General features: G+C 41.9%; 1 protein-coding gene across 2 annotated transcripts in view; it reads right to left on the bottom strand.

Annotated features, from left to right (window-relative positions):
* Nucleotides 1-2,485: 2,485 nt before the first annotated feature.
* SIPA1L1 (signal-induced proliferation-associated 1 like 1) overlaps nucleotides 2,486-12,406 on the bottom strand; it is a 412,284-nt gene continuing 402,363 nt past the window's right edge. For both annotated transcript variants that reach the window (XM_012656253.1, XM_012656254.1), the window contains 4 exons: nucleotides 11,890-12,036; nucleotides 10,006-10,120; nucleotides 5,353-5,434; nucleotides 2,486-4,668 (listed from right to left, as the gene is read on the bottom strand). In XM_012656253.1, coding sequence (XP_012511707.1) covers nucleotides 4,525-4,668; nucleotides 5,353-5,434; nucleotides 10,006-10,120; nucleotides 11,890-12,036 — 488 coding nt within the window. In that variant the 3' untranslated portion in view covers nucleotides 2,486-4,524. The remainder of the gene's footprint in view (nucleotides 4,669-5,352; nucleotides 5,435-10,005; nucleotides 10,121-11,889; nucleotides 12,037-12,406) is intronic.

Genomic DNA, 12,406 nt, shown 5'->3' with positions numbered 1-12,406 from the left:
GCTGTGCAGAAGCTTTTTAATTTGATAAGGCCCCATTTATTTATTTTTGTTTTTGCTGTGATTGCCTTTGGGGTCGTCTTCATAAATTCTTTACCTAGGCCAATGTCTATAAAAATTTTTCCAACATTTTCTTCTAGAATTCTTATAGTTTCACGCCTTAGGTTTAAGTCTGTTATCTACCATGAGTTGACTTTTGTGAGAGGTGAAAGGTGTAGATCCTGTTTCAGTCTTCTACATGTGGCTATCCAGTTTTCCCAGCACTGTTTATTGAATAAGGATTCTTTTCCCTAGTGTATGTGTTTGTCTGCTTTGTCAAAGACCAGATGGCTATATGAGGATGGTTTTATATCTGGGTTCTCAATTCTGTTCCATTGGTCTATGTGTTTGTTCTTGTGCCAGTACCATACTGTTTTAGCTACTGTAGCCTTGTAGTATAGCTCAAAGTCTGGTAAATGGATGCTTCCCAATTTGTTCTTTTTGCTTAAGATTGCTTTTGCTATACGGGGGTCTTCTCTGGTTCCATATGAAGCATAGAATTATTTTTTCTGGATCTGTGAAAAATGATGTTGATATTTTAATAGGGATTGTGTTGAATCTGTAGATCACTTTGGGTAGTACAGACATTTTAACATTGTTGATTCTGCTGACCCATTAGCATGGTATGGTTTTCCACCTGTTTGTGTCCTCTATTTTCTTTCTCAATGTTTTGTAGTTCTCCCTATAAGGTCTTTCACCTCCTTAGCTAAATATATTCCTAGGCATTTTATTTTATTTGTTGCTGTTGTGAAGGGTATTGAATCTTTGATTTGGTTCTCAGTTTGACTATTATTGGAATATACAAATGCTACTGATTTCTGTACATTGATTTTGTAATCTGAGACTTTGCTGAATCTGTTTATCAATTCCAGTAGTCTCATGGCAGAATCTTTGGGGTTTTCTAGTTATAAGATCATACTGTCAGCAAAGAGCGATAGTTTGACCTCTTCTGCCCCCCCCTCCCCCCGCCCCTTTGGATGGCCTTGATTTCCTTCTCTTGTCAGATTGCTCTGGCTAGGACTTCCAGCACTATGTTGAATAGAAGCGGTAATAGAGGGCAACCTTTTCTGGTTCCAGTTCTAAGTGGGAATGGTTTCAATTTTTCCCCATTTAGTATGATGTTGGCTGTGGGTTTGTCATATATGGCTTGTATCATCCAGAGATGCAGGGATGGTTCAACATATGCAAATCTATAAATCTATAAATGTAATTCACCACATAAATAGAAGCAAAAACAAAGACTATATGATCCTCTCAATAGATGCAGAAAAAGCATTCAACAAAATTTAACACCATTTTATGATAACACTTAACAAAATAGGCATAGATGGGCCATCTTGCACTTTAATCTCAATCTTTTTCATGCTGGGGAAGCAGCAGCTGACAGTTTTGGTTTTTTGTTTGTTTTTGAGATAGGGTCTCACTCTGTCACCCAGCCTAGAATGCAGTGATTCAGCTCATTGCAGCCTCAAACTCCTAGGCTCAACTGATCCTCCTGCCTCCATCTCCCAAAGGAGCTGGGACTACAGGTGTGCACTGTGACCAGCTAATTTTCCTACTTTTTTGTAGAGATGGGGTCTCACTCTTGCTCAGGCTGGCCTCAAACTCCTCACCTCAAACCAAAGTGCTAGAATTACAGGCATGAGCCACCTTGCTCAGCCCAGCAGTTGATACTTGAATGTTGCACTGTGGGATTAAAATCTGGGTTCAGATCATTGTTCTACATTTAACTAGAAGCAAATTGCCTAAAAGTTTGCAGGGCCTGTTTCCTTTGTCCATGGACTATCATTTTTATCCCCATCTGAGGAATTAGAAATCCAACCCAGCTTCACTTGCCCCAGATCCAGAACACAACCAACTGGCCTCCCAGGTCAGCTCATGGATGAAGACCTCCTACCCATGCAGGCCACTGGCACCTTGCCCAGGAACTCATGTGCCAAGCTCTGCAGAAATAACATATGGATTCTGTACCATGTAAGAATTATGGTCTAAACAGACCTTTTGAGCTTGTTCTTCAGAATATCTTGTGGCATCCAGCCTCATTCTAGTCCTGTAATTCTAGAATTGGTGAACCAAATAAAACGAAGAAACTCTACCGTCAGCTCCCAATTAGCTGCGCCACTGGAGAGGAGCAGTGACGTGGTAGATTAAAAAAAAATTGGTTCTGTTTGACTTTGGAAATGCATTGATTTTTTTTCAGTAGATTAACTTTTCTAATTATATTTTGCACAGTCTAATATTAACAGGCATTTGTATTCCCTGAGCACACAACATCTGACACTGAGAGCTGGGAGATGCAGCAGACAGTCCAAAAATGTGCTGGTCTCAGGGAATGGCAATGCTATGAAAAACCCACACATGGATAATGAAGACAGAATTAATCATAGAGTGCTCTGCAAATACTAAATCATAAACAAAGAAGGCAAAATAGGAATTCTCTACAGACATGTGGACAAGGAGTAAATACTAAAATTCTAAAAAGGACAAACTTTCAAGAAACATCTTTAATGTTAGTGGAGCTTTATGAAAAAATTAGGATGCAAGGGAGGGTCAATGAGTTATTGGGTTAGTCTTTCAAATAAGAAAACATCAAGCAATAATACCAAAGCATTTTAAAAGAGCGTTTAAAATGAATTTTATTGTTTGAATTTTACAAGTAGTCTTTAGAGGCTTCAAACAAGAACTCTGTTGCAAAACTCTAATAAATAGCTTGCCCCAAGTCCCCAAACAAAATGTAAAACAAAATGAAAACTAAACTCAGAAGGATAAGCAAGACTTCAGAATGCTTAGATGTTAGCAATATTTCTCATTTACAAAGAGAGATCAGGCAATGTACAATCTCCTTCATACAAGTCAAAGAAAGACAGACAATTGAAATCTTTACAAAGCACTCCGAAATCTTCTTATTTTCATGATAGAAATGTCACTAGAAAAAAAAAATCCCATGGAGAAATCACGATCATGAATGAAACTAGCATAAAAATCTGGTAGTGGGTATGGTGGGGAGAAGAGAGGAAAATCCATCCTGTTTCTTTCAGGGATGGAGAGAGGAAAGGAAGATTACTCGGGGCAGGGAACTTCTGAGCAGATGCCGCTAGATTGCTGAATGTTCCCTTGGATCAGAGCTGCCACTGAAGGGGCAGAGGGGTCAGGTATTTGACAATTATGAAGGCAAGAAACAAGGGGGAATCTCCTTAGGTCAGTCAACACTGGTCAGCCCCGTGTCTCTGAGCTCTACAGTAGCAAGGGCCTTGGAACCACGGGGCCCAAAGCAGCCTGCATCTCTTAAGACAGGAAAAATATAGCACATCAATAATTTCTGCAGCAGAATCCTTTGGATGGCCACAAAAAGATGCAGAAAACACCGTGCTCAAATTTCACACTTGGACATGCAGATTTCAAAAGCCCATTCTATTCTCACAGTCGTTGCTCCTAACAAGCAAGGATTAAAATTCACAATTAAACGTTTACTGTTAGCTTGTCCTAGTTACAAATACTGGTGAAATCTTGCTCTGGAGAGAAGGATTTATTAATTGATTAATATAGTCATTTTGAGCAAGCTAAAGAAAAAACAATTTTGCCAGTTTTATCTTTAAAAAAATCTTAACTATATATACTTTTGATCAAAATGCATTAAAAATGCATATGAAATAATAAGGTTTTAGTTTGGGGGAATTTTGAAACCAATTAATGTTTGGAGCCAGGAAGCTGCAGAGGGCTTGATTACAATCTAGTGGGGCTCACTTAAGCCAAGCAAAAGAGAGCCCTGGCTCTGAGCAGCACACCTGGGATCATCTCTCTGGGGAAAGGCAGGAAGTGACCTCACAATGCAGGATTGAAAAAGGGGTGTGGCCTGCAGGCACCATCTCTCCCTGGTTCACTGACTTGCTGGTAAATAACCCCAATCCGGCCGATCTTGGAAGACAGGTACAGACAGCACTAGCTCATGCACAAGTCATTCACGGGAGGTAGGCATTTTCTCAAAGCAACTCCCTCTCCAGGCATTTTAGGAAAGAAGGTAAGGAAATAGCCCTCTCCACTCCCCAAACAAGTTTTTTTAAAAAAACTTTATTTTCCTAGGAACAATGACATTCATCAGGATAACAAGGGAAAGCTTGGGTTACCTGAAATAGATTAAGAAAGCTGATGGAAATAGAGGCAGATGGGCCAGGGGGCACCCTGGTCCTAGGCCCAGTTTCTTCTTAAATACACAACAGATAAAGATATTGTGCAAAAAAATAAAGACATTCACATTTTAGCAGTTAAACTTTTATTTTACTTTTTAAAATTTTTATTTACTTTTTTTGTTTTTCTTTTCTACAAAAGGCAGATAATGATTGTTGATCTGCAATTGTCGTGTTGTGCGCTCCCCAAAAGGGGGCAGAGCAGGGAGCTCTGAGAATGCTCTCCATGGCCTGAATAAGGAGTTCCAATGCGCTCACGGGAGAAAGCATCCCCGGGCCCTCCTCCTGCCCACCTCAGCCTTCCCTAGCTCATGTCTATGGTGTTGAAGACCCATTCCGTGAACTTCTTCAGCTTGTCCGAGGCATTCTGGGACTCCTCCTGTAGCCTCAGGTTGTCCTCTCGCAAGTGCTGAACTTCTGCCTGGAGGTGGGCTTTGTCTTCTTTTTCCTGGGAGGCAGAGCAAAGTAGGAAAGAACTAAGAGGTGTGGCCCACCTTGCCCAGCTCTTAGGAGCACTGACTGTAGATCTGTTTCCACCCTTTACCCAATTCTCTCCTTCATTCCACTAATCAGCTGTATAAACAGCCTGGGACCAGGTGCTAAGACACTCTAGAGAGGCTAGGCCTAGGAAACAGGGCTTCCGGAGAGATAACCCTACAGGACTAGCTTGGGATTTAAATACATTAATGTGTATTTTAAAGTCTTTGTTAATAAGGACTATCTTAAATTCTAGGCAACTGATCTGGTGGCTGCTGTCTTGGGATAGTCAAAGCCACCCAAGAAAATAAACAACATTCAGTTCTCTTGGTGCAGATAACAACAACTGCATGGGAATCTGGGCTACTGACACCTTATACAAGGGCTGGGGAGGCTGGGAGAGGGCCCAGAGGGGGCTGGCTGAGGTTCAAAGGCTTTCACAAAACAGGGAACAATTTTTCTGTGCACGTGACAACAAAGGCCTTCTTGCACTGTGTGTTCCAGTGGGAACTGAGCTCCCCGCAGCCCCCGAACACGTGCATACACACGGAAAACACCCACATCTTACCCCACTCACACTACTTAAAAAGGGCTCTCACAGTTCAAGGGCAGTTTGTGTAGACTGGGCAATTTGCTTTGAGACTATGAGGTTTACCTTCTTTAAATCTTCCCGAAGCATCTTCAGCATACCTTCCAGCTGGTCCACTTTGGAAGCCAGAGTGGGAGAGGAATCTTTACTGTTGGGAACAAGAAACAAAAGACTACGTTTGCAGGAGCCTCCATGGCTGGGTTTGTGTGTGTGTGTGTGTGTGTGTGTTTTTAAATCTGAGGAGGCTGTATTGGTAAAATGGTTTTCAATGTCAAATTTCTCAGTGTGGTGACCCAATGTGTGTTTTTACTTTACAAAAGGAAATGGTAATCTTAACAAAAGGTAAAACAAGCTTGAACTACAGCCAATCAATAGCTTCCTTTGTTAAAGATGCTGCATCCTCACAACAAAAGAATAAAGGACAATAGTGAAAATGATCTCTTTGTCAGCACAAGAGGTACTTTCCAGCAGACACAATTGTCAAACAGGAAAATGACTGCTCAGAGAGGCTTTGGGATCTCTTTAGTGGGCTTTAAAAGAGAAGAGCTACTCCTCTGTGTGTGGGGGGGAAGAGGTTTGTGGCTGATGTGGGGTCTGCCCAGCTAGAGTAGGTCTCTGGTTCCCAAGAAAATAATCTTAGCCACATGTGTAGTTGCAGCTAAGTTATTGTACCTACATCTTAAACACTAGTCTAAATATCTTAAAATATTTAAAAAAACAAGACTACATGTTTCACAAGCTTGTCAGTCTCAGCCTGATGTCTTCAATTCTGTGCTATTACGATAAGCAAACAATTTTCTTATTTTTTCACACTGAAGTGTGAGCAGGGATGGCACAGCTGGGCATGTCCCAGCCCCATGGCCCCGCGGCTTAGGGCCTCTGATAGCTTTTCTTCCCACACTCTCCTCTACCTGAATTCAAGTTTCCTGAGTGATTTCTAGCCAAGTCTTTTTTTTTTTCATCTTTATTATTTAACTAGTTCAAATAAGGAACAAACTTTGTGAGAGCCAGAACCCAGATTCTTCATTTTTATTTATGTATTTTTTAATTCAGGATATTACAGGGGTACAAACATTTTGGTTACATGTAATGCTTTTGCCTAGCCCAAGCCAGGGCTACAAACGTGTCCTTCCCCCCCTACAATGTGCTCCACTTCCATTAGCTGTGGGTTTTCCCCTCAACACTTGACCAGTACCCCAAGAGTATTGCTACCATGTGAACACCTTAGTGTTGATCAGTTAGTACCAAAATTTGATGGCGAGTACATGTTTTTCCATCCTTGTGACAGATACCTCACTTTGAAGTATGGGCTCAAGCTCTATCCAGGAAAATAAAAGAGGTGCTAGTTCACCATTGTTTTTTGTAATTGACTAGTATTCCATGGTATACATATACCACATTTTATTAATCCACTCATGTATGGATGGGCACTTGGGTTGTTTCCAGATCTTTGCAACTGTGATTTGTGCTGCTATAAACATTTGAGTGCAGATGTCTTTATTACAGAATGTCTTTTTTTCCTTTGGATAGATGCCTAGTAGTGGGATTGCTGGATCAAATGGTACTGTTTTTAGCTCTTTGAGGTATCCCCAAATTACTTTCCACAGGGGTTCTATTAATTTGCAGTCCCACCAATAGTGTAAGAGTGTTCCTATCTCTCCACTTCCACGCCAGCATTTGTTATTTTGGGACTTTTTGATAAAAGCCATTCTCACTGGAATTATGTAGTATCTCATTGTAGTTTTGATTTGTATTTCCCTAATAATTAGAGATGTTGAGCACTTTTTTATATGTTTGCTGGCCATTATTCTGTCGTCTTTTGAAAAGTTTCTGTTCATGTCTTTTGCCCATTTATTGAGGGGGTTGTTTGATTTTTTTTCTCGTTGATTTTCTTAAGTTCTATATAGATTCTTGTTATCAGCCCTTTATGGGATGTGTAGAAACCAAATATTTTCTTCCATTCTGTAGGTTGTCTGTTCACTTTAATGATAGTTTCCTTGGCTGTGCAGAAGCTTTTTAATGTGATCAGGTCCCATTTGTTTATTTTTGTTGCTGCTGTGATTGCTTTGGGGGTCTTCTTCATAAATTCTTTACCTAGGCCAATGTGTACAAGAGGCCAATGTCTTCCCAACATTTTATTCCAGAATTCTTAAGGTTTCATGCCTTAGATTTAAATCTGTTATCCACCATGAGCCGATTTTTGTGAGAGGTGGGGATCCAGTTTTAATCTTCTGCATGTGGATATCCAGTTTTGCCAGCACCACTTATTGAATAGAGATTCTCTTCCCCAGTGTATATGTTTGTCTGCTTTGTCGAAGATTAGATGACAATATGAGGATGGTTTTATATCTGGGATCTCTGTCCTATTCCAAAGGTCTATATCTCTGTTCTTGTGCCAGTACCATGCTGTTTTGGTTACTATAGCCTTGTGGTAAAGTCCTAAGTCTGGCAGACTGATGCCGCCTAATTTGTTCTTTTTGCCTAAGATTGCTTTGGCTATACAAGGTCTTCTCTGGTTCTAGATGAAGTGTAGAATTATTTCTAAATTTGCAAAGAATGGTGGTGGAATGTTGACAGGGACTGCATTAATTCTGTAGATCACTTTAGGTAGAATGGACATTTTTAACAATATTGATTCTGCCAATCCATGAGCATGGTAGAGATTTCCATCTGTATACATCTACAATTTCTTTTCTCAGTGTTTCGTAGTTCACCCTATATATATATATATATCTCACCTCCTTCATTAAATATATTCCTAAATATTTAATTTTCTTTGATGCTATTGTGAAAGGTGTTGCGTCTTTGATTTTTGGCTTGATTTATTGGTGTATATGAATGCCATTCATTTGTGTGCATTAATTTTGTATCCTGAGACTTTACTGAATTCGTTTATCAATTGCAGGAGTCTCTTGGTTGAATCTTTGGGGTTTTCTAGATATAATAGCATATCCTCAGCAAAGAGTGAGAGTTTGACCTCTTCTGCCCCTATTCACACACCCTTAATTCTCCTCTCTTGTGTGACAATGTTGAATAGAAGTTCTAGCCAAGTCTTGCAACCTGAGTCACACAAGAGAGAACCTGAAGTCTTTTATTGGGAAACCATGTAGCTGCCTCTTTCCAAAGGGGAAGAAGTAAGTGACTCTGAATTTTTTGGATCATGGAATAAAAGGTGTTATTTATTTTAAAAATCAAAGTAAGTTAGAACTGCACTGATATCTTCTGCTAATTCTATGACAGGCCCAAAAGGCGGAACCCACAGTGGTGTGGGGAGAGTAACAAGGCTGCAGGCTGATGGAATGGTAATGACCTCCAAACTTCTAAGACAGGGCAGCCAATTAAAAGCTGACGGTGAATGAATTTTAAAAAGGAAGAAGTCATCTGCCATCTACAACTGCACAGTAAGGCACAACAAGCTGGTCAGATTTTGGATGGCTTGAAGGTCAAAGAGGAGGTGAACAGGGCAGTGCTAGACAGGCGGGGGACCAGCTGTGTCCTTCACAAAGCCCCTGAAGGCTGTCAGCACTGAAGCAACTCTCAGTAGCTTATCTTGATGTCTAAAAGGTTCTTCAAAATGCATTCTGTGTCTGCAAGTGCACTGGTGATGTTTAAAGATGCATCTAATGCCATTTGCATTTGTTCAGTCCCCACTAAACACAGAAAAGAGCCAATCGTCACCCTTATCTCCTGATTCTGTAAGAACTCTTTCTCAGGAAACCAGTCTTGGCTCACTCAGATTTCTCTTTGTTAGAGGGCCCCATCCTAAGAAGGCACATTTTGGGCTCTCCTCTGACTCTGCAGATTTTTTTTTTGAAGTTCTCAGCAGCCAAACTGCAGCTCTCCTTACCACCCCCAGCAGGAGTGTGTTACATCATTAACAAACAAACCATCCATTACTCTTGCACCTTCTCTGCTGGGAGCACTTCCTTGCAGACATGTTCAGAGGAGTCCTCCAGCACATTTGTGCAATCTACATCAACCTTGCTTTTCTCGTTATTGTCTGTTTCTGACCAAGTTTTATAGATATACCTGGATTCTTATCATCCATGGAGGGAAGACTTCAAATTGATGAAATTATTCTGCATTAAGCAGTCCTTACTAAATGTCCCGTGGTTGACTACTGGGATGCTTTACATAGGATCAACAATGTCACTATTTGAAACAAAGGGGAAAATAGAAATATTGGTGTCTGCATGGGTACACAGACGTCATAAAGTCCATGCTCTTAACTCAGAAGAAAACCCTCTGGACATCAGTTATTGCTTATTTTTTATTTTACATGCCACCTTAACTGATCCAGCTTTCTAACATACAGACCTGAAGCAACACCTTGGGAGCTGCCTAAGACATAGCACATTTACAAGCATGACCATCAAGGACAGCTGGGGAAGACACTGAAACCAGACTCAAGGACTAAACAGCCCAGGACCCCGGATATCTAGTGCAATGATTTCTCTTACCTGACCTAATAAGCCCCAAGGGCATATGTATGTGGCATTAAATAATAATATTCATAATTACAACCTAATAAGCTCTCAAGAACAGTTTAATTATGTTTACAGTATTTTGTTATAAAGCATTCTAACTAAAATGTGAAGTGTCTTGCACTGCAGTGATAAGCTTCACTCTGGTTTTCCTCTGCTTTCCCCACATCTGCTGTCACTGGCAGGGGTCCCACATGGTGCAGAGGGTGCCCTCACCACGGATAAGGTGACCAACCTGCTGTAAGACTTCATCTGGGCCAGAGCCTGGTCCTCAAGCTGATCACCGCTGGATGCAGCACTCAAGGGGCGATGGTTTTCATCACTAGCAGCAAAAAATGAGGCTCTCTGGACTAGAAGGGAGATAAGAAACCGTTCAGTATCTTGGAATCCCATCCCTGGGCCCTCTCTAAGTCAGCACACAGTCTACACTGACAGTCAAGTCCGATCAATGCACAGTGATGCACTGGAAATCTAACTTCCCAACCCCCGTGATTTCCCTTTATAAAAGAGCTGTGAATCAATTTCTAGTCTCCCCTTTCTCTTGCTTATGAAAGTAGCATTCTGCTAACTCTTTCCCTGGAAATAGGTCTTGTGCCAAATTTCCACACCAAGGCTCAGCAATGATAGAAAAGCATTAAAGAGCTAGTATTAGGCTTCATAAAACTTCTTGAATAATGTTTTCCACGAGATGCCTGGCTACTATGGTGGGCTTTAACCTATGTCTATGCCACCTGTATTTTAAAATATACCACCTTAAAATTTAAGCAAACAAAATCAATTTTTAAAAAAATCTCCCATTAAAAAAAATAAATTTCTGCCATTTTATATGAAGCCGATTAACAAACAAACTGAAAAATTAAGTTAGTACCAGGGAACTTCAATTAGCCACATAAACATGAAGGAGGCAATGGGGATTAGTTGTTGCCTACTCCACCGTCACCCAACTGCTGAATTCTGTGGTCTGTCTAGTAAATTTCCCCCCCAAATTGGAACTTAACTGAACAGGAACTTTCTAATCTCCCAAGAGTGATTAAAAACAATCATCTGCAATCCTTTTTTTTTTTTTTTTTTTTTCCTGAGACAGAGTCTCACTTTGTTGCCCGGGCTAGAGTGAGTGCCATGGTGTCAGCCTAGCTCACAGCAACCTCACACTCCTGGGCTCAAGCAATCCTTCTGCCTCAGCCTCCCGAGTAGCTGGGACTACAGGCATACACCACCATGCCCGGCTAATTTTTTCTATATATTTTTAGTTGTCCGATTAATTTCTTTCTATTTTTTTTTAGTAGAGACGGGGTCTTGCTCTTGCTCAGGCTGGTTTCGAACTCCTGAGCTCAAACAATCCGCCCGCCTCGGCCTCCCAGAGTGCTAGGATTACAGGCGTGAGCCACCGCGCCCGGCCTTGCAATCCTAACTTTATAAAGAACATTTAAGCACCAAAAATGTTAGAATAACCTTAGAAAAAAGTCTTCACTCATAAAAGGACAGTTGAAAACCTACGACCACACACACTGCATTTCATTTTTATTTCAGATCAGATCAGCGCCAGTCTGAGGACCTGCATATAAGACCCACCAGCCTAAAGCGAGCACATAGCTAATGGGTTGGCAAAGGAATCACGCAGTCAGAAAACGTGCTACCGTGCACGGAGAGCTGAGTGGGAAGGGCAAGGAAAGCACCCAGCACGGTTAGGACTGGGGCCCCGCCAAGCAGGACTAGCATCCTGATGGATCCGACTGTGCATTTAGCAACAATGTCTTAACAACGTGATGAGAGACCCTGGCTGGATACATGATCTTTGCAGTCAAGTGATAGCTGGGATTCCTCTACGCTTCCCATAATATGGAGGAGGTGAGGCATTCATGTCACGAATTCCTATGTAGAGGAAACACCAGGTTGCATCTGATTAAATAAAACATGTGCCTAAGTGTCCAGCCTAGGGTCTGGCCCCTCCTGAGTCCTCAATAACTGCTGGCTGGTTTCTGAAATGCTGGTGAAGTGCTTATGATGTCAGCGTGTGCAGAGCAGCAGAGTGGACAGAGACTGGATCACACCACCAGCGCACTTCAGGGAGGCCCCACAGGACCCCAGGCTACTCTGTCTGGATCTTCAGCGGACTCACCCTCATAGGCTTTGGCAGCGTCTACCAGGTTGGACCAATCCAGATCCGCAGCAGTGTCAGGCAGGGGCATCAGGCCGGGGTCAGGCATGGGCTGCCTTCGGGTCTCCTGGACGTCGGTGAGGGAACTGTCCGAGGCCGAGAACTCGCCTGTAGGAAGGGATGAGAGGTAAGATACTCCTCACGCCCGTAGAAGAACCACTCAAAAACCTATGCATTTCCTATTACCACAGCAGATTTGTGAGCTATTTGCCGCCGTAATCAACGTCCAGTCCAGCAGGCCATTAGTCATCTGTTCTAAAGCTGACTGGAAATAGGAATTGGCTTCCTCCAGTCCGTCTTTGTGGTTTATAACCTTCCATCATCTCCCTTCCAGTGGTGAGTCACGGTTTCCCATGAGGCAACATGTCTGCTTTTGTGGGAGCCGTGTGTCCACACTGGGCCCAGGGCAGCTCTAGCAGCCAGCTTAACTGCAAGAGTCAAGGGATTCAGGTGGGGAAAAGAGGCCTACACTTCAACA

The sequence above is a fragment of the Propithecus coquereli genome, unplaced genomic scaffold, assembly GCF_000956105.1.
Source record: "Propithecus coquereli isolate 6110/MARCELLA unplaced genomic scaffold, Pcoq_1.0 Scaffold5, whole genome shotgun sequence".
NCBI lineage: Eukaryota > Metazoa > Chordata > Mammalia > Primates > Indriidae > Propithecus > Propithecus coquereli.
Note: the sequence above shows the minus strand (reverse complement) of the source record. Positions and strands in the feature narration are given on the sequence as shown.